Source organism: Gigantopelta aegis, chromosome 6, assembly GCF_016097555.1.
Source record: "Gigantopelta aegis isolate Gae_Host chromosome 6, Gae_host_genome, whole genome shotgun sequence".
In the NCBI taxonomy this organism is placed as follows: Eukaryota; Metazoa; Mollusca; class Gastropoda; order Neomphalida; family Peltospiridae; genus Gigantopelta; species Gigantopelta aegis.
In genome coordinates this window covers 18,050,017-18,072,308 of record NC_054704.1, presented here as the reverse complement: position 1 = coordinate 18,072,308, position 22,292 = coordinate 18,050,017, and the positions used below count along the sequence as shown (strand labels likewise).

Sequence of the window (22,292 nt, the reverse complement as noted above, 5' to 3'; positions counted from 1 at the left end):
GTATGTTACTAATTCGGTTAATCATTATATGTGTATTACTGGCCTCGGTGGCATATAGTAAAACTTAATCGGAAAAAGGAGAATTATATGTGAATGGCGGGGTGTGTTGGGGGGGGGGGGGGGGATTAAACACCATGGTGTGGCAGAGGCACTTGGTTTTTATTTGTGGTGTTAAACAAAACCAACTTTGTTTTTTATTTATTTATTTATAATGTGACAAAAAAGTCAATGTCTTGCCCTCCCCCCAGCCCCCCAGATTTCAAGGGATCTGCTGTTAGTCTAACCTAGGTGTTGGTAATATCGACTTCAGAACCAACTAATTATAGTTAATACCACAGATTACATGGTTCGTGTTTGTTTAATACTGAATTATTAATGACAATTATATTCACTCTGGATACTATATTTTTTGCGAGGTTTGCAATATCTTTACTTCTTTCTTGATTATAAATAGTAGGATAATAAATCCAGAGACTAATAATAACAAAAGTTGTTAACGAAATATGTGTAATTTACGGAAAATATATTTGAAATATTGAATATTTTGTAAACCAGAAACTATTTTTAGAGGTTATTTTTGTGCCTTTTATACTTTTCATTTGCCTTTGTGAAGGACAATGCGTGCATGAACGCGACAGTGCGTGTGTGTCTGAAGTAGCTTACTACGCACACGCGTTTTGTGTGTGTGTGTGTGTGTGTGTGTGTGTGTGTGTGTGTGTGTGTGTACATGTTCGTTTTTCTCTAATACTGATGTATAAATGACAATTATTGTGATTGACAATTATTATTTCTTGGATAAAAAAGTCGTATTTTGTCAACCAATATCTAATTTTATGGGCTATTTTTCTACATTTTGAATTTTGAACTTTTCATCCGTTTGTTTTGTTTTTGCTTTGTTACCGTTGTCGAAAACAATATTAATGCCTAGATAAGACACATAACCATGAATCATATTACATAATATTATTTATTTACAGTCTTCTGTTGATATTTACACACTTTTTACACACTACTAGTATTTACATCTCTTCTATATACATTATGTACAGGTGAAACTCCTCATTTACAACCCCACAATTTACACTATATACAGGTGAACCACCCCTTTATATATACATCATTATTTACATTGTACATAGGCACGCGCGCGCACACACACACACACACACACACACACACACACACACACACACACCAACCCCTTAAGTTTTGGACATACCCTGGCTGTTTACCTATATCAGAGGCCCCCTGGGGACGGGACATACTTACTGCCCTACCGAAATTTTGGTATTAAAAATATTTCTTGCCTTTAGTAAAGCACTAACAATATATCTGAGGAACGCAAAATGGGTTGGGTATAAATCAGACGAGAGCCTTGTGTGTGGAATTTAATTTGATTTAACTCAGGCATGCATTTAAAAACGAGTATTCCGAAAATACCGCTCGATATCGGTATCTGTATTGGTATTGTGTCAATACCGAATATCGTACCGATACAGAGAACAATTAATGCAGGAAAGAAGAAAACAGGAAAAAAGGAAACAGGAAAAAAACAAGCGGAAGAAAGGAAACAGGAAAAAAAGTATTTTGCGATAATAATGCATGTTAAATATCCCAAAAAATATATTAATAAAATATTTTTTTTTTTTTTTTTTTTTTTAGCAATAATAACTTTTATAATGTATCCCATAAAACATATGCACCTGTTTCACCCAATAATTATAAGTGAATAAATCCCTAACTAATAATCTGTATGATATAATTATGTCAGTCTAGATCTCTGCTACATATTACAATAAAAGGTTGCCTGACTACGCTGTCTACTACACTGGATGTGACAGATCCTGAGCCTGGTCGTCCTCACAGTCAGACTGCTAACACCATCTTCATGGATGGTAACTTTTCTATGGCTCCAGCTAAGTTTTTCGAAATGTATTTGATCCGTGTACCATTCCGAGATGTTGGCATGACATGCGTCTACGCGCTTCTATACCAGACTTTCTCATCACCGGTATATGCTGTACATATAATAAATATAGTGTTTTCCCTAGCTTGTTTTAGCATGGTGCAGCACCATGCCTCAAAAGTCTAGCACAATCTTGCCCTGAGATTAAACAAGCCTTTTTCAGTAATTAATTCTAAAATTGCCTTTATAAAACACCCAAAAAGGTATTATTACATAATAAAATATGCCTTTTATATCTTTTGCCATTCATTTATTAAAGCCAGCACATAAATTACATTAATGTTTATTTCAATTAATTTTTGTGTATTTTTAATGAAAAACAAGTGCCCCAAAAATGGTGAAAATGCCTCAAAAGTGTTTGGTCTACCATGCCTTGCCAAATTTCCAGGGAAATCACTAAAATATACAACACATATATCCATACACAAGCAAATACGTACACACGTACCCGGATGTCCTCCGATACATACACATAAAACTTGATACACAACTATCCACAAGCACCAAACGCCTAGAGTTTGAGGATTTAAAAAAACAAAGCACTGAACATGGAATAGGTGATTTTAACAATTCACTAGCCATAGTAAAACACCTACCAGCCCTTCTCCTGTGTGTACTGTACACTGGTGCTAATAATACTAGCCGATGATTAATATATCAATGTGCTCTAGTGGTGTCGTTAAACAAAACAAACTACTTCTTCTTCTTAACTGGATATAAACACAAAAATAAATTGAAATGGTTGAACATTAATGTTAATATGTTTCCAGTCCACATGGCGTTTCGTTTCATTTATAACTTATTGTTCTGCTAATATCCAATCAAGGTCAAGCACGCTGTCCTGGGCATACACCTCAGTAATCTGGTTTGCCTTTCTTTGACAGTGCACTAGTAATTAGTTGAGCATAGTTGTTAGTGAGAGAGTAGTCGGTGCTGTGGCCTATCCGTCGTTAAAGTTAAGCGCTCTGGGTGGGAGCCAGTACTAGAGCCGGTTTATCCTAGTAGCACACGTACGTGCTACGGACCCCGCGCTTCAGGGGGGCCTCGATGATGTGTACATTTATTTACCCAGGTCATTGCAAAATATATATATCCTGGGAAGGGGAACCGGCTGTTATTTGTGCTACAGGCCCCGCGGATCTTAAAACCTGCTCTGGCAAAGAAAGAAAGAAATGTTTTATTTAACGACGCACTCAACATTTTATTTACGGTTATATGGCGTCAGACATATGGTTATGGACCACACAGATTGAGAGAGGAAACCCGCTGTCGCCACTTCATGGGCTACTCTTTTTGATTAGCAGCAAGGGATCTTTTATATTCACCATCCCACAGACAGGGTAGTACATACCACGGCCTTTGATATACCAGTCGTGGTGCACTGGCTCGAATGAGAAATAGCCCAATGCGCCCACCGACGAGGATCGATTTCAGATCGAGCGAGCGCTTTACCACTGGGCTACGTCCCGCCCTCCCCACCCCCCGGCCAGTACACGGATACGAACCCAGTAGACCTAACAGCCCGATGGTTTAACCATTACACCACCGAAGGCGTTCCTATTTGTTGGTCCTATAGTTATTTGTTCACATTTAATAAGCATCGAATGTTTAACTATACCTAACAGGGCCGTGGGCAGCGGGGGGGGGGGGGGGGGGGGGGGGGGGGGGGGGGGCAACTGCAAAAAAAACCCCACCAAAAAACCCAAACAAATCCGGTAAAAATAATACCAACGTTACTGGTTATTGATATTGACGTTTTAAGCATGTAACCTCCCTGAAATGGCTGCAAAATGGTATTTCAGAGCCTCTAGATTTCAAAATTTCCTGGGAGGCATGCTTCCGAACCACCCAGTGTCTTGAGCCATCCATGCTCGTTCGTTCCAAGAATTCATGTCCCCCTACCCTCCTCCCCCCCCCCCCCCCCCCTCACAATCCTAGAGCTATGGCCCTGTCTAAAAATGTTGTGTCTAACATTGGTATTTCACTAACTGTGCTAGATATTCAATTCACAATACAAAATGATCAAAGTAGGCTACTTGAAAGTAATTAAATTGGATTACTGCCCCATTGATAGCTAGAACAAGAAGTTTACGTTTAGAAATACTGCTAGGCTAATATTTAATATGTTACTAACTGATTAACAGCAAGTGGTCTTTTTAGTCAAGTTCCCATAGACAGGTCCGCATATTTTTTTTTTTTTTTTTTTTTTTAATCATTTATTTATTTATATATGAATCATATAAACATGGCATGGTATACATTGGACAACATACATAATTAGAATATAAAATGGTAAGATCAGACACACAGTAATAATAATTCGGCTAATTTCCCAATCTGTATACGAGACCCGTGGCGTAAATAGGAGGCGAATTGACTGATACCACCGTCTTCTATCATTTTCACATTAATGTAACGTTAGTTGCAAAAACCAGTCTTGCGAGCCTTCGACTTAGAGTTATCTTACCTGAAACAATGCAGTTTGTTACTCCAGGAAGGGATTTATTAATTTATAACAAGCCTTTTTTATAGTTGAGTAAGTACACTTAAAACCAAATGATATATTGAAAGGGTAAATACGGAACTCTTGACCGATTGGAATGTTCATAAGGAGCCGTTCGATAAATTACGTAACGCATATTCTGACATTTCGGATCCCCCCCCCCCACCCCCATCCTTTTTTATCCTGCAACCACTGTCTATTCAGACTATTGACAGATTATGATGACTGACTGAAACAAAGTCGTAAACTTATACTAGCAGATTATGACTTTGACATCACATGCATAGCCTCATTACAAAATTGCTCATTTGACCTGCTCTAGGTCATTGTACAATGTGACAGAAATAATAGCTTTTCCCCATAATTTTTATGGTCTGCAGGATAAAAATAATAACTAGTTACTGACATCGGATATCTGCTTTATCCTGTTCAGGCCGAATGAGAAATTTCCCATTCTTACCTTCACAGAATAAAGCAGATATCTGACGTCATTAACTAGTTATTCTTTATATAACGTAGCTTGGTCTCTGACTGTAAGAGCTAATAACCATCCAAATGTTCATCTAGCTGTCTTACAGTCAGAGTACTCGGGGGTAACCATAAGAGAGCATGACAGTTATGACGATCTCATTACCCGACTTGCTCTCTTACGGTTGGGGTACTACCGATATTATAATATATAATAGTGTTTAAATTTGGTTTGTAATGCTACAACCGCCAACTCATCCCCTAAAAATTATTGTACATTGCCCTGTTTTACATCGATGCATGCAACAGCACGTACATTTGGAGATTTCTGACGTATTAACTTTTGTGTGGGAAAAGTAAACAGAATTACACATTCACAGAAATGTGTGTAAAAAGTTAAAATGAGCCCCCCCAAAATAGCAAGATTGAGCTTAACTCGCCAATAGACGTGGCACATTTTTTAATACTTTCAATGAGTTTCAAAATATGTAATTAAAAAAAAAAAATTACGTTTAAAAATAATTTTTGCCAGTCTAGTTAATGAAGGAAGGAAATGTTTTATTTAAGGATGCACTCAACACATTTTATTTACGGTTATATGGCATCAGGTTAAGGACCACACAGATATTGAGAGAAAACCCGCTGTCACCACTTCATGGTCTATTCTTTTCGATTAGCAGCAAGGGATCTTTTATATGTACCATCCCACAGACAGGATAGTACATTCCATGGCCTTTATTACACCAGTTATGGAGTACTGGCTGGAATGAGAAATAGCCCAATGGGGCCACTGACGGTGATCGATCCTAAACCGACCGGGCATTAAGCGAGCACTTTACCACTAGGCTACGTCCTGCCACTTCTTGTTAATGAAGTCACATGATTGTCATGGTATCTGCTGAAAACAGTTTCATCACAAATACTGAAAAGTTTTAAGAAAAGTTTTTGCTGTAAGCTAGACCACTAAATGTTTCACTCTTAATGGGTCACGTAGTTAACAATATTTATGGCTGATACATGCTGTACAGTTCTTGTCGCACATACAGAAACTTTGCTACATAGCAGCCAGTTTAGTTCATTTGAAATGAAGAAATACTAATGAAAAGGTATCTATCATGAAAAAACATGAACCAAGCTTCCCCATAAACCAGTCTATTTACATTTGAATTGTTTTTAAGAAATGTGCATAGATTGAACCTTAACATCAAAATACTTTTGTTGAATTAAGAAAACCTTCCCAAAAACAAAGTGCACAAATGAGGAAAAGACAAGTAGACATTTAAAATATCTTTATACATACGGAAATGTATACATGATGGCCATTCTGTACTGTGCACCCTATATTAAATAGCTTGTAATATTAAACAAACATAAATAAACAATGTTTTGCACACCGCTGTCATTGTCAAAGTCTCGTCTGCTTTGCAGATTAATTGCATAAGAGTTTTGGTGACGTCACGTGACATACATCACTATTGAAAACAATAGCCCGGTTTACGGGAGTAGCTGAAGAATGTCAACATTACTAGGCTACTCATTAGACTACGATATGCATTTAATCTCTTCATAACAGAAAATGGCATGGATATTAACATTTGTTGGTTGATTTTGACAATAAAATGAACACGGTAAAACATTATTTCATCAAATTGATTGTGCATTACAATGCGCGTGTGCAGAAACCATTTCCTGTTAATAGGCCGGTTCACGGTTACTCGATGATATATAGATAACAATTGTCTGCTTATAAATATTGATATGCTTTGGAACCAAATGCTTAAATGCTCACCGAAACTGGTCTCACTGCGCTATATAACCTTGTTAACAGCATCACCCTTTGCTGTCACAGTAAGGTCATTTGACCAACATTATATTTGGTTCTCTGTATTTCCTTTAGTAATTCATAAATATTTGATGGAATTAATTCTTTTTAATCATCCGAAAGAACAAATTTTGAAGTGAAGTGAAAATGTCCATAACTTGCTGTATTTTATTTTAAAATAAAACCTTTGAATAGCCTTATTTATACATCATTTTGAGAATGTTAAAAGTTCTCCTGACAAATGTCATTGCCATTCCCCATAATGATAATGTTTTTTAAAAGTTTGTTTGTTTAACGTTACCACTAGAACACTTATTAAAGGCATACTGTCACAGATTTAAGGACCTTATTTGTCTAAAAATGGATAATAAATAAAAATTACATTATTTGTTGGAAACCAAATCTAGCTATTGCATCACCTTAACTGAACCATGATGGAGTGAAATCCATGTCATCCCTCTCGGCAATTTTAGTTTTTGAATTATGGACTATTGCCATAATTCAATTATTTTTACAAAATCTCATTAATAAATGGAGTATGATGGTTATGAAGATGGTTGAATAAAGTACATTTAGGGACAAATCAAATTATTTTTGTTCAGGTAATACTTTGTTAGACCATTAAATAGGTCAGTGGTCTGTGACAATATGCCTTTAATCATGGGCTATTGGATGTCAACATTTTGTAATACCTTATAGTTTACCTACAATATTTACTAAATGATGAGGAGAAGGGAAATGGGTGACGTATACAAAGGATGAATTAAATTAAATTTTTATTTTTATGAGACACATGTACATGTATGTATGTCTGTATGATGTATGTATGTATGTATGTATGTATGTATGTATGTATGTATGTATGTCTGTATGATGTATGTTTGTATGTCTGTATGATGTATGTATGTATGTATGTATGTATTTTAGCAGCCAATATTCTATACTACAGGTTACTACATGTACCATCTATTGTCAGCTAGATTAAAAATAACCAGATAGTTATCCAGTAGGCATCTATCATACTTTTAGAATTATTAATCGTTTAAAATTCAAATTTTAAAATAGTTTTAATGATTTTTGGATCATAAAATGAGAATGTAGGGGAGGAGTTAAGATTACTGATGTACACAGTGTCATTTATGAGGTCAACAAGATATTAAACACTTTAGGATCATATTGTTTTTCAGGGCTCACACTGAAAGGAATTTTGGTTTAATTAGTATTTAGAGATGTAGAGTATTTTTCTTGAAAATTATTAAAGACTAAATGTTGTAGCCGGTTTGTATATAAAAAAAATAGCAATTGACTAAATTGGCCATGTACAGGTTGAGCCCTCAGGGTTTTTATGTAGATAATTTGTCATGAGTATTTTTTAATACGGAAAATATCAACTTAGTCTATGTTAATCAGTATTTGTCAAGGCTCTTCCGAGACAAATACCAATTAACTAGACGAGGTTGATATTTTACATACTAAAAAACATGAGTAGCAAATTCTATTTATCCTATAACACTTCTAAAATATAATTTTAATTAAATTTTTAGTAAATTACAGTACTAAAGTCCTCTCCATCGGTAATATTACGTTATCACGATTAGCACAAGTTATTTTGACGTCACGCATTTTAATTAAATATTTGAAAATGTTACACTCAGGTATACAGGTCTTATTGACTTGTAAGCAAATGACCCATCCACAGCAACACATTACCTAGAGACCTTGCAAAGTTGCATACCGTTATTAACTGGTTTAATACACTAAATTATCACATGGATATATGACATGGATATCATGGTAAGTTATAGAATAAGACAAATTATCAAATACATGTACCAATAAAAACTCCCAGCTATTGTTGTACATACATGACTCAATCTGTATTATGTAATAACACAATACAAATAATACTGAGTCAAATCACCAGGTTACAATTTCCGTCATGGGCCTTGGTAGCATCATGGTTAAGCCATTGGACATAAGACTGGTAGGTACAAGATTCGCAGCCCAGTACCATCTCACTCGGAGAGAGTTTTAACAACTCAATGGGTAGGTGTAAGGCCACTACACCCTCTTCTCTCATACTAACCACAATTAACAACTAACTCCCTGTCCTGGACAGACAGCCCAGATAGCTGAGATGTGTGCCCATGACAGTGTGCTTGAATCTTAATTGAATATAAGCACGAAAATAAGTTGAAATGAAATAAATGAAATGTCCGTCATGACTGTACTTGTCTTAATTGTTGACAGTTACACATGTATCTGTTTACTATTTTGGATGCCATGTGAGATGCAGTGGTGTAAATTGTTAACGCAAGTGCACATACATATTCATGTTTGTCACATAATACACTATTCTTTTTTGAGTTGCATTAATATATATTTATAAATCTCTGTCATTATTGCTTCTTTCACGTTAGTAATGTTACAGGTTATTTGGAGAGAATATTTGACTATATGGGTTGGTTATAATTATGAATAATTTTAGAATACTAGAAGGCCAAAAACTATTTTGAGGGCAGGGGATATGCTGCCTTGTTAAGCTTTTGAATCTTACATGAGATATTTAGCTTTTCCATCATTTTAATACAGAGATGGGTAAAAGTTGTATAAAAAGTTTGATTTATTTAATAACACCACTAGAGTACATTGATTTATTAACGATCGGCTATTGGATGTCAAACATTTGGTAATTCTGACATAGAGAGGAAACCCATCACATTTTTCCAATGGTAGAAAGGGATCTTTTTTATGCACCATCCCACAGACAGGATAGCACATACCATAGCCTTTGGTATACCCATCGTGGTGTACTGGCTCGAACAAGAAATAAGCCATTGGGCCCACCGACGGGCATCGATCCTTGAGTGACTGCATCAGGCGAGCTGTTTGCCACTGGGCTATGTCCCGTCCCTTAGACAAAAGTAGGGCACTCACCCTTAATCCAACAATCTCAAGTTATGTCATATAGTGAACACAATGATTTTACTGTCATATTTGTTTCTTTCAATTCCAGGTGCTGTTCCAGTGATATTAAACTATTAACAGAGATGCTTGTGTGACTTGAGAAGTAGGGTACAGTATGTTCGAGAAGATCGTTACAATGAATGACTTGCAACCAGTCCACCTCGATCTGTTTGACCACCAGGTGTCAGGGCACCACCTCATGCTGCAGTATGACGACACGACACTGTGTAAAAGTTTGACGCCCCGCGAGCATCGGTTCTATGAAAACCTGCCACATGAGCTCAAACAGTTTGTACCAGAATACCGAGGTAATTTGTGTTGTGAATCAGAGTACAAGCAGTTTCTTTTTCAAATTTGAACTTGTGAGCATTTTGAGATAAATAAAAAAAGAAATGAGGCAGAAGTTACGAAGCCTGTTTTTCTTAAATGCAGATGTTTAAGCATTGTAAATGTATGTAGTTACACGCATGTACGACTTGAACAGGCTTTGTAAATTCAGTCCATGTTTTTTATATCAAAGAGTATGGTTCGGAGAAGTGGAGGATTTTGTCCCAGCTTAAAATATTTTCTGTATTCTTAAAGTGACAGACCTTAGTTTTTAACTACTACGAAATCATTGTAACATTACTAATTGCATTTTTTAATATTGACGACTCTTCAGCAGCTGTTAATGACAGTACTGAACTAAAACAACCTTCACCCAGAAAAGACAACAGTCCCCATTGTATCAATTAGTGAGATCTAAAGCCCTGACTAGTAGCCCTGAAATTTTGTTTAAAAAAAGAAGAAATCATAATTTATACTAATATTCATTTACACTGCTATTACTGTAATTTGCATTTTGTATAATATAACCTTCCTAGCAAACCATTACAGTAACTGTATTCAAACTCTTTGTTTTTGCAACAGTAATTTAACCACAGAAATTACACTGAGATGATTAATTACCAGCTTTAATATTATTATTTTTAGTCCTCTTCCGGTCCACCCGGAGGGGACTATAGGTTTCATCTCCGTCCTTCTGTCTGTCCCATATGTAGTTTCCACATGTTTTTATTTTAGAATGCCTTGAGATATTGAGTATAATAAATGCTTAGAGTGAACTTTGTTTTGCTTGTACTCATATACCTGTGGGTATAACTTCTAACAATACATCACTTTGGCCCAGAGTTCAAATAGATGAGCGGTCAGGTAGGCCTGACCTGATCAATCGGCTGGTCACGCCAAACTTGAGAGCATACAACTTTCGTTTCGTTTACATTGTCAAGGACAAACATTGTTTGAATAATCTTATGCATGTGTTGCTCTCAGAGCAGTGGCTAGGGTCAGTTGGGTGATTTCTTTTCTTAATGCCCAAGTATATCAATCATGTATCCCTGGCATGGCTGTCTGCTGGTTATCCGCAGCACCATGTCCCCTTGTTGGACTCGGTGGTGGGTGGGGAGCATGATTGATGAACCGTTTAAACCTAAATATGGGTAAATCAAAACTTTTAACAAACAAAGATGGGACCCTTAAAAGGGTCCACACCAAAGTTTCGGACTTCTTGTCTTCTGACGAGGAGTCCATGAAATCAAATGAACAAATGATCTCCTTCTGCTATTCAAAAGGCAATTGTTGGCTTGGCTGGTGAACCCAAATCTGTCAAGAAAATTAAGAATGGCCTTTTGGTCGAATGTTCGACTGAAAGACATTCTACGTGTCTCCCCTGCGCGTGCTGTAACCTCACCGTGGTGCAGGGGTGTAACATTTTCTTTGAGAATGGCCAATACAGCACACAATTAAAGTTTTGAGTAAAATTAGTATCTGTCTGTCATATTTGTGTTTTTGCACAGTTCTTTACACTGTTTTTGTTTAAATCTTGAATTTTTATATTGATGTTGATCATCACTTTATTTATTTGCATTACCATAGTTTGACACCCAATAGCCGATGTATTTTTCATGCTGGGGTGTCGTTAAACATTCATTCATTCATTCATTCTACGTGCCTCCTCAAATCAACAGTTTTTTGCAATGTATCAGTTAGGGTAACTGCGCATACCTCCCTGAATTCGTCAAAGGGAGTTATCAGATGCAGAGATTTGGAAGGTGTTACTGAAGAAGAAATCTGCGAAAATTTAAGTTCTCAGGATGTTACTGCCGTGAGGAGGATAAAGATTCGTTGAAACAATGACTTGTTAGCGACAATTAATTGTATCCTCACCTTTAACGTCCCTATCCTTCCCCAATCTGTCAAAGCTGGTTACCTTAATATTCCCGTTGAACCCTTTATTCCAAACCCCTTGCATTGCTTCAAATGCCAGAGGTTTGGCCATGGTCAGAATACATGTCGTGGAAAACTTACATGTACTCATTGTGGTCTGTTTGACCATGACAGCAAGACATGTAAGAACAATATACTTTGTCTCAACTGCAAGGGCAACCACTGTGCATACTCGTGAGAGTGTCCGCAGTGGAAGCTGAAAAAACAAGTTCAACAGGTAAAGGTACAAAATAAACTGTCCTTCATGGATGCCAGGAGGTTGGTGGAGACAGCAACACTGACAGTGGCTGACAAGTCATATTCAGCTGCAGCTGTTGTCAGAGTTGCCACAAAGAGTTTTGCGGTCAACACAGACCTAACCTGGCATTGTGATGAAGCCAAGTACAAGAAACTGTCCGATATTGAGAGGGCGCATAAACAGGTGCAAAAAGCAGCACAAAAAGAAAAAATTACACCCCAGCAAAAGGAAATTGAAACCCAAGTGTCAATGGATTTTAAACATCCTACAAATAGGTCGAGCACTAGTCTCCTAAGACAGGCAATGACAAAGAAATCTCCAAAGAAAGCTACAGAAATACTGTCTGGTAGGCTGAAAAAGATTGAACTACGTTCAGTCCCGATCAGCAATATGTATGATACTTTGGCTGATATCGGTGATGATGATATGGAGATTTCATCTCCAGATCATTGCCAATCACAAAGACTACCAGCAAAGCCAAAAATAAAACCCATACTTCCTTCCGGTGGAAAATAAAGTTATCCAGTGGAACTGTCGTGGGCTTAGGCCCAATTTTGATGAATTAAGTCTTCTAATTCAAAGCTATAATCCTCTTGCAGTGTGTCTTCAGGAAACCTTCCTGAAGGATACTGACAGTATTAACATCAGAGTATTTAATCTCTGCCATAAATGTCAACAAAGTGAAAATAAAGCGTCTGGGGGCGTTTCCATTATTGTAAATGAAAACATTCCCCAGAGTGAAGTCATATTAAAGTCAAATTTACAAGCTGTGGCTGTAAAGGTCACGGCTCATAAAACTATTGCTCTCTGTTCAGTTTATTTACCCCCTCGAAACAATTACAATTTTAACACTGGGAACTTTCAAGGTCTTCTTGATCAACTCCCTACTCCCTTTATTATCATGGGAGATGTTAATGCTCACCACACTTTGTGGGGATGCGATGACATAAACACTAGAGGTAAACAATTAGAAGACTTAATTCTCAAAAATGACTTAATATTACTTAATGATAAAAGTCATACATCCTGCAAGTGGTTTTTTCACATCCATTGAGTCCATCACTTTGTCTTGATTTCTCCTGAAAAGTTTGTCCAGACCCTTGTGGTAGTGACCACTTTCCAATTATTTTGGAGAATGATGGACCTCCATCACTTGAAAGGGTTCAGAGATGGAAGTTGACAGGGGCAAACTGGGATCAATTTCGGCATCTCTGCAGCACTCAACTGCAACAAACTGCCATGACTGGTGCCAATGATCCCATGTCTTTGTTCACATCCATCTTGTAAGATATTGCAGAGGAAACTATTCCTAAGACTTTGGCAGTACCAAAGCGTTTCAGTAAACCATGGTTCAATGAGACATGCAAAAATGCAATCAAAGAGCGAAACAGGATCCTCGAGAGGTTCAAACGCGAACCTACCGAGGATAACCTGAATAGTTATTGCATTGCTTGGACAAAGGCTCGTAAAGCTAACAGACAGAGTAAGAAATCATCTCAACATCTGTGAAATCTGTCTGGAATAGGATACATAAAATCAAGGGAAAAGAATCCAATAATACAGTTCGCAATTTGTCTGTCAATGACACGGATGTGACGTCTCATCGTGACATTGCTAATGCATTGGCAGACAATTTCTCACATAACTCTTCTTCTTCTTTCAGTACAGATGCTTTTACATCTGTCAGAAATAAAGCTGAAAAGCAACCTATTAACTTTTCATCTGAAAATGCTGAAGTATACAACAGGCACTTCTCTTTGGAGGAGTTGCAGGATGCTCTACGTAGAGCCCATGATACTTCAATAGGACCAGATGAAATACATTATCAACTCTTAAAACACTTACCGGTACCTGAATCATTCTTAATGGTTCTATCAAATATCTTTAACAAAATCTGGATTTCGGGTGACTTTCCTTCTGATTGGAGAAAAGCCATTGTCATTCCTATTCTTAAGCCTGGTAAGGATCCAACAAATCCTACCAGTTATCGCCCTATTGCTTTGACAAGTTGCATTTGTAAAACCATGGAAAGAATGATCAACTGTAGACTTGTCTGGTATCTTGAGTCCCACAAATTGCTTACTAACATGCAGTGTGGGTTCAGGTCTAGACGTAGCACGGTCGATCATCTTGTTACTATGTTAGATTTGAAACATTTTGTAGGGATGCTTTCATTCATAACCAGCATTTGGTATCTGTCTTTTTGGGGATTTTGAAAGACCTCCATGGCATGGGCCTAAAAGGCCGTATGCCTGACTTCATCTCAGATTTCTTACAGAATAGGTCTTTCAAGGTACAAGTGGGATCTACGTTATCTGATTCTCACTCACAAGAGATGGCTGTACCTCAAGGTAGCATCCTGTCAGTAACTTTATTTTCCATGAAAATTAACAGCATCACCCAGTGTTTAAAACCTGGCATTGATAGCTCTTTATATGTCGACAATTTTTAGATTTGCTACAGATTGTCCAATATGAGTATCATTGAACATCAGTTGCAGCTTTGTTTGAATAAACTTCAGCAATGGGCAACTGACAATGGATTTCGATTCTCAAAGTCAAAAACCGTCTGTATGCATATCTGCCAGAAAAGAGGTGACCATTTAGATCCTCAGCTGTTTCTGGACAAAAATCCGGTTCCAATTGTGGAGGAGACCAAATTTTTGGGGATTATTTTTGTTCCGCATTTACAGCATGTGAAAAAGAAGGGCTTAAAGGCCCTCAATATCTTAAAAGTTATTGGCAAGACTGAATGGGGAGCAGATCAAAAGGTTAGATCTTTAGTTTGGTCTAAACTTGATTATGGGTGCATTGTGTATGGGTCAGCACATACATGTAAGTCTTACTTGCAAATGCTAGATCCTATACACAACCAGGGACTTAGTCTTTGTCTTGGTGCTTTTAAAACATCTCCTGTGGAGAGCTTGTACATCGATGCACACGAACCTAGTTTGGATGCTAGACGTGCAAAACTTTCTCTGCAGTATGCTACAAAGATTAAATCAATGCCAATACATCCTGCACACAATGCAGTGTTTTTCCATCAGACGCAATAATTTCCATGAGATTGCCCGATTCAGCATCAGTCTTTACTGCTGAAATTTGGGCAATCATTAAAGCCCTGGAACAGATCAAGGATTCATGTGCATCCAAATATATTATTTTTACAGACTCACTTTCGTGTCTCCAAGCTTTACAGTACATGAAATTGTAGCATCCCTTAGTTGGGATGGTGAATTGAAAGTGTGTCTTTTTATCAATTGCCAATAAAGATGTTATATTTTGTTGGGTACCCAGCCATGTTGACATTAAGTGTAATGAAAAGGCAGATGTTGCTGCCAAGTCTGCTTTGAACTTGCCCCGTGTCATATTAACCAATATATCTTTTCGACTTGGCAAGACGATTGGGACAGTGCGGTTGTGAACAAGCTTCATTCTGTCATGGCAGTCCTGGGAGAGTGGCAGTCATCCTACAGGCGATGCAGGAAGGATGAAGTAGTCTTGTGCCGTGCCCACAACGGCCATACATATTTGACGCATTCATTTATTTTAAAGAAGGACTCTCCTCCTCAGTGTGAACATTGTCAGTGTACACTGACTGTGCACCACATTTTGGTGGAGTGTGATCATCTTGAGCCGACGAGAAATGATATCTTTGGCAACAGAAATGTTTTGGAATCTTTTAAATTCCTTCCAGAATTAATTGTAAAGTTTTTAAAAAACTTTGACTTCTATACAAAGTTTAAAAATATACTTACCTTGATTTTATATATTGTATTATACTTTTCACCCACAGCTCATATTTTCATATACTTACCATTTATGACACCCAATAGCCGATGTGTATTTTTGTGCTGGGGTGTCATTAAACATTCGTTCGTTCATTCGTTCGTTCATATAGTTAAGTTACATTCATGATTTTGGACAAGTTAATGCCACGATATATTCTTCTGATATTAGGTAGTTTGTGTACACAGGGACCATTTGGTTCAGTATCACGTTACAATCCACTATTGCAGTTTTGGAGATCACTGCATAATGTTAATAATAATGGTTGGTCATCGAACATTTTTCAACAACATACCTCACTGTTTAAGGGGAGTGATCACTCTAGCTCCCCATCACTCCCCTGTGACTAGTTCAAGAAGAGTAAATTTTTAGCTCCGCTTTGCATGTGAATTAAAAAAATATATCAGTATTGTAAATGGCTCCCAGGGCTAGCTCTGGCACTCCCCAAATTCACTAATTGCAAATTTTGAACACAGCTGGCACATTTTATTTTAATTTGATGAAAGAATTTCATGTAATGATTGGTGAAAATAATGGTGGGTTTCTTTCAATTTTTAGAGCTTAATAGATAATTTGACAAAATATCCTACACACCCAGAGCTCGCCCAAAATTCAATTTAGAGAAGCCATTACCGGTACTCACTCTCCTCAATTTGTTTCATGAATGAATGTTCATGAATGAATGTTTAATGACACTTTGCACGAAAAATACATCGTCTATAGGGAAAGAAAGAAAGAAATGTTTTATTTAACGACGCACTCAACACATTTTATTTACGGTTATATGGCGTCAGACATATGGTTACGGACAACACAGATTTTGAGAGGAAACCCACTGTCGCCACTACATGGGCTACTCTTCCGATTAGCAGCAAGGGATCTTTTATTTGCGCTTCCCACAGGCAGGATAACACAAACCATGGCCTTTGTTGAACCAGTTATGGATCACTAGTCGGTGCAAGTGGTTTATACCTACCCATGGAGCCTTGCAGAGCACTCACTCAGGGTTTGGAATCAGTATCTGGATTTAAAATCCCATGCCTCGACTGGGATCCGAACCCAGTACCTACCAGCCTGTAGACCGATGGCCTACCACGACGCCACCGAGGCCGGTCTCGGCTATAGGGTGTCAAACTATGGTAAATGCATAAATGAAGTGATAAACATCATCAATACTAAACTTCAACAGTTAAATGAAAACACAGGGCAATAAATAGAAATATCTCCGATAAATAAAATTAAAATTTAGAATAAAATTCAGTATCAAGAAGAAATTGCAACAAAAGTTCACGATGGAATCAGTTTGTTTCAATGCAGGGTCTGTTATGGAATTGTTGACGTCTTTTAGGTGTGATAGAGGTTCAGATAGAGGAAGACAGCGAGGGTTACATAACTCTGATAGGCCGCCCCCAGGAGCTGTGTGATACCTTGATGAACAACTCGCGCCAGTCACACGATCCCACCGACACGGGGTCTGCAGCGTCTAATGGAGGTGACACTGACACAGTGGCAGCATCAAAAACGTAGGTGATGAGTTGATATTACAATACTGAATCCGAAACACATAGTGTGCTAATTTATTAATTTGGTGTCTTTCACAGTTACACTTGACACTCAATAACTAGGCATGCACAGTATTATTGGTATACCAATATATTGTGATCAGTGGGTAATTAATATATGTATTACACCCTACCTGTACCGAAACTCTCTGTAATTTCCGTATTTCAAGTTGATTGTCAGCTGAAAACTCTGATATCTAGGCTCTTAGATTAGACTGGGGTTTTTTAAAACTGTTGATAAATGTGAGAAAAAGGAACAGTCTGGCATTATTAAAGAAGCTTTAGTACACCAAGTGATCTATATATATTTAAGGTCGACGACAGTCACTTTTCGCACCCTTATTTTGGCTTCGTACACAATAAATAAAACATATCCAACAGTAATAATTGATATATATTTGACAAAAGTTACTTTTTATTTCTTTCATCTTTTAAAACTTAAAACAGACGCTTGTGTCCAAAATTATGAAAAATGAAAACATACCGATCTGTAAACAGCGTTGTCTGCTTGTTATAGAATTTTGACAGGGGTCAAGGTTAGTAGACCAGTTTTTATTTTAATGTGGCGAAGCATGGTATTACCATTGGTAATAATATAGCTAATTTTGAATTTGAATGATGTCAGTATTTCAATGACACCACTTTGCATCTCCTTACAATAATCATAAACTGGGTACATGACGTTTTCGTTTTAAGAATGCTGGAAAAATTCCAATACAAACTTGCTTTTGAATATGTTTTGTTTGAACGAAGGAAGGAAATGTTTTATTTAACGATGCACTCAACACATTTTATTTACGGTTATATGGCGTCAGACATATGGTTAAGGACCACACAGATATTGAGAGAGGAAACCCGCTGTCACCACTTCATAGGCTACTCATTTCAATTAGCAGCAAGGGATGTTTTATATGCACCATCCCACAGACATGATAGTACATACCACGGCCTTTGTTTCACCATTTGTGGAGCACTGGCTGGAACGAGAAATAGCCCAATGGGTCCACTGACGGGGATCGATGCTAGACCGACCGTGCATCAAGCGAGCGCTTTACCACTGGGCTACATCCCACCCATGTTTTGTTTGAACATTACTAATGCATCTGAATGTGTTTGAAGAAAATCTTGTGATTAAAAAATTGTACCTTTTACGAAATACGGATTTCAGGTGAAATTATGGTGAGATATACTATATTTATTGTGTCCAAAGCCAAAACAAGGATGCGAAAAGTGACTTTCGTCGACCTTAAAGGAGACTGGATACCAAAAGACATGTAGTGTTTAATGGATTAAGTTAGCGTCAAAGACCGCATTACTCTTAACGCCCGGCACGCTGCAAGTCACCGGTCAGCTGCGCGTCTTAGGTTTGGGGTAAAAACAGAAGTGCATAGATCTGAACAAAAGCGAGGCAATATGTCATCGGTGAGAGTTACCAAGCAATACCGGTACACGTGTTGATTCTTTGGTTGTGCCTTTTAGTTGTCTATTTTTTTTTTGTCTCCAGGTTTATCGGAAATTTAATTTACAAGATAATTAGTGTTATTATATACTGTCGACGTAATTATATGATGGTTAACTGCGCAGTGTTTAACTGCAACAGTAACAGCAATACATCCCAAGAAACAGCCAACATCGAAACGAAAGTTGTTTTAAAACATGGACACATTATTGTCGTCGAACGGGCTTTACACCAACTAAATACAGCAGGTTATGGTACATTTACAATGTGAAAATTAAAACAAGTATGTACTTAAGATATACATTAAATAAAGGTATTGCAATTTGTTCACATACTAATATTTAAACTTCACATTTATTTACCTATAATTACCAAATTAATTTTCACCAACAGCCCATAATGACTCCATACTAACGTCTCTTTATCTAGTTGGTTTGTTAACCTTATAACAAAACACCTTCAAAACGTGAATTATTACGTTAGTTAACAATGTTTATAGTCAGTTCAGTATGTTGTCATTAAAATTAAAATGCTAACACTTTGGCAGGAACAACATATGTACTGTGGCCAGAAGGAATGATGTTTAATTAGTTTTAAAGCTAATGTCGATTATTAAAGCATAATAAAATTGTACTTTTCAATGCTTTCTGTATATCATATTAAAAATACTTTACACCAAATAATTATTTTAATACGCTGGGTTTCTGCCAGAGGGTGCGGAGGGTACACTTAATGTATGTACTAAAAAATCTCAGAAATTAATGTGTATATATATATATAATGTTTAATTTTTTCGATAGATTATAGTAACATAATTGCTGTTAAAATTTTTATAAAAGTGCATGAAATAAAATGTTCAATAAAAAAAACATTTCAAACCTATAACCACCGAATATACTCCTTTGAATATATTTAGTTTTTACAGGCCCGTAGGAACGACTTGGGATGGGGGGAGTGGGGGGGGGGGGGGCACTGACGGACCAGGTATAAACTCTACATCAGATTTTGGTTACAATGGCAAAAATTAATGTGATAAAGAAAAGCTCACAAGTCGTCCCCCCCAGTTCTTACGGGCCTGTTTTATTACGTACCCTCAAATTATTTTCTGGCAGAAAACCTGGTACCTTTGGCAGAGGTTGAAACAATTGGTCGTCTAATTTTCGACTGTTACCATAAAATAATATAATTAATCACTTTTGGCATCTAGCAATTTAAAGCAAAATTAACAATAGTTACCACATGGAATAAGCATCATATGTTATTTTGTTTTACCTGTAATTCCTTCATGAATGATTAAAGAAAATAACACTGGATATATTGTAACTATTTTTATTTTATTCCAATATATAACAAATGTGTTTTATGTCAGTATGTGGAGCAAACTACAAAAAACAGTTGGTTTGAAATCATGATTACAAAATCCTAAAGATAAAAGGAACTGGTTCCTAACCTCACCCTCTACATATTACCTACATTTGTATAGGCCTGTAGGAACGATATTTGAAGTGGGGGAAGGGGGAATACAGTCTCTAGTGAGGGATACAAACTAGATTTTTATCTTTATATCATCCTTATTTATGCAAAGTAGTGAAAACTTAAAACATACATTTTCATCCTAGAGTGTGTGATGGAGAACAAGCCCCTAGGCCCGCCCCTCCCCAGTTCCTACGGGTCTGTTGTATTTTATATTAATAAATGCAAAGATTACATAATAATATTGTCGACATATTAGTTGTAAAGTGATTGTCAGTATGTGGCAACGGTATAATATTTTCCAACATTTCTGTGTTTCTGTACCCGGCTGTGGACAGTTTCGGCAGACTGGCAACACATTTTCTTAATAATTAAAAATACACGGTTTAACCAAACACATTAAAACTTGGAGGGTAACTAGTTAAGAGAACAAAGTTTTTTGTTAAATTATTATATCTTGCTTTGGTGAGGAGGGGACGCTTTTTGCAAATTTGCGAAATCGGCCTATGGAATATCCACTGACGTGTCATATTTACATCTATGCGGAACAAGATTTATGATGAAATATTATTAAATTTTGTGTGCTTTTCTTCTAATTAGATCCATTTGCTTCAATTTACATTAAAAATGTCATAAAAAAATTATATTTTAAAAAATGCGTGTATGCTAGTCTATGACCATGTGGCTTCCTCGTCTTCGTCAGCAGTTGATTCATCTGAATTTTCGTCTAAGACAACATTTCCAGGATTAGGGACAAAGTCTCTGATAAGTGGTTCAAACTGATACGGTTTGATGCCATTAGCACAAGCTGGACACAATTCTTCGTTACTTGAATCACTAAGTTCGTCCATGCTGCTTGGTAGTTTCTTCAGTTTGCCTCTCATCGATGACCTCATGGGTCTAGCTCATCAATTGTCGACAGTTTCCGGCAAACATCGGAGATCGGCAAAAAAAAAACCCCAACCAAGACTGGCACGCTTAACTTAGTCAATATGGGGAGCGCAGTAGTTGCGTGTTGTGGTTTATGATGGCAAACAATTCATTACGCCGTATATATGGTTTGGTGTCCGGTCTCCTTTATGTTTTGAATATAAATTAAAGTATTTTTTTCTATTGTGTGAGAAACTGCCCTTATAATCGTTTGACCTTGCTGTAAATAATATAATAAGTATTGTGATACAGAGAAGCCATATAGTGATATATTGCAGTACAAAAATGGTCATAATACCCATCCCTTTCACTAAAAGTGATGTGGTTTTAAGTACAGATCACATACAAAGTGAAAGGAAGGAAGGCGGCTATATTAACATGCCCACATCCTTACGGTTCGGGCACGCCCACCATGGATTCGGATTCTGGTATAACCAGTCCACGATTCCATGGGGGGAAGGGGAAGGGGGAAGCTAGTAGGTTGATGGGGGCAATTACCAAATTTAGATGGTAAGATCTATTTCTAAAAGTCCTAATGGGGAATGGGTTAATTTACATTTAATATGTATCACTAGATACATAGTTATTTTTACAATGCACCATAAAAAAAAGAGATCAGTTCAGGCTATGTACTATTATTATTATATTATCTGGTGCTGATTTTGATCGGGCTGATCTAAAGTATAATATATATCCTAGTACTTTAAAAATCAAAACTTTACTCATTATTTTTAGCCCTGGAGGAAAGGGTTGACAAAAGGGGGGGAGCATCGTGCCCAATCCAGAGTGCGATCCAACACTGGGCTAAGCCCAATGGTAGCCGGGCTGGATTTCCATGGGGCAGGCGCGCC

General features: G+C 37.1%; 1 protein-coding gene across 2 annotated transcripts in view; it reads left to right on the top strand.

Annotated features, from left to right (window-relative positions):
• The window catches only part of LOC121374343 (inositol hexakisphosphate kinase 1-like), a 37,056-nt gene that overhangs the window by 667 nt on the left and 14,097 nt on the right, over positions 1-22,292 (top strand). Inside the window, exons 1-3 of one of the 2 annotated variants that reach the window (XM_041501415.1) lie at positions 4,240-4,502; positions 9,776-10,034; positions 17,366-17,540. In XM_041501415.1, the coding sequence (XP_041357349.1) occupies positions 9,842-10,034; positions 17,366-17,540 (368 nt within the window). In that variant the 5' untranslated portion in view covers positions 4,240-4,502; positions 9,776-9,841. Of the gene's footprint in view, positions 1-4,239; positions 4,503-9,775; positions 10,035-17,365; positions 17,541-22,292 lie in introns of those variants that run through there. The other variant, XM_041501416.1, reaches the window with a different exon arrangement.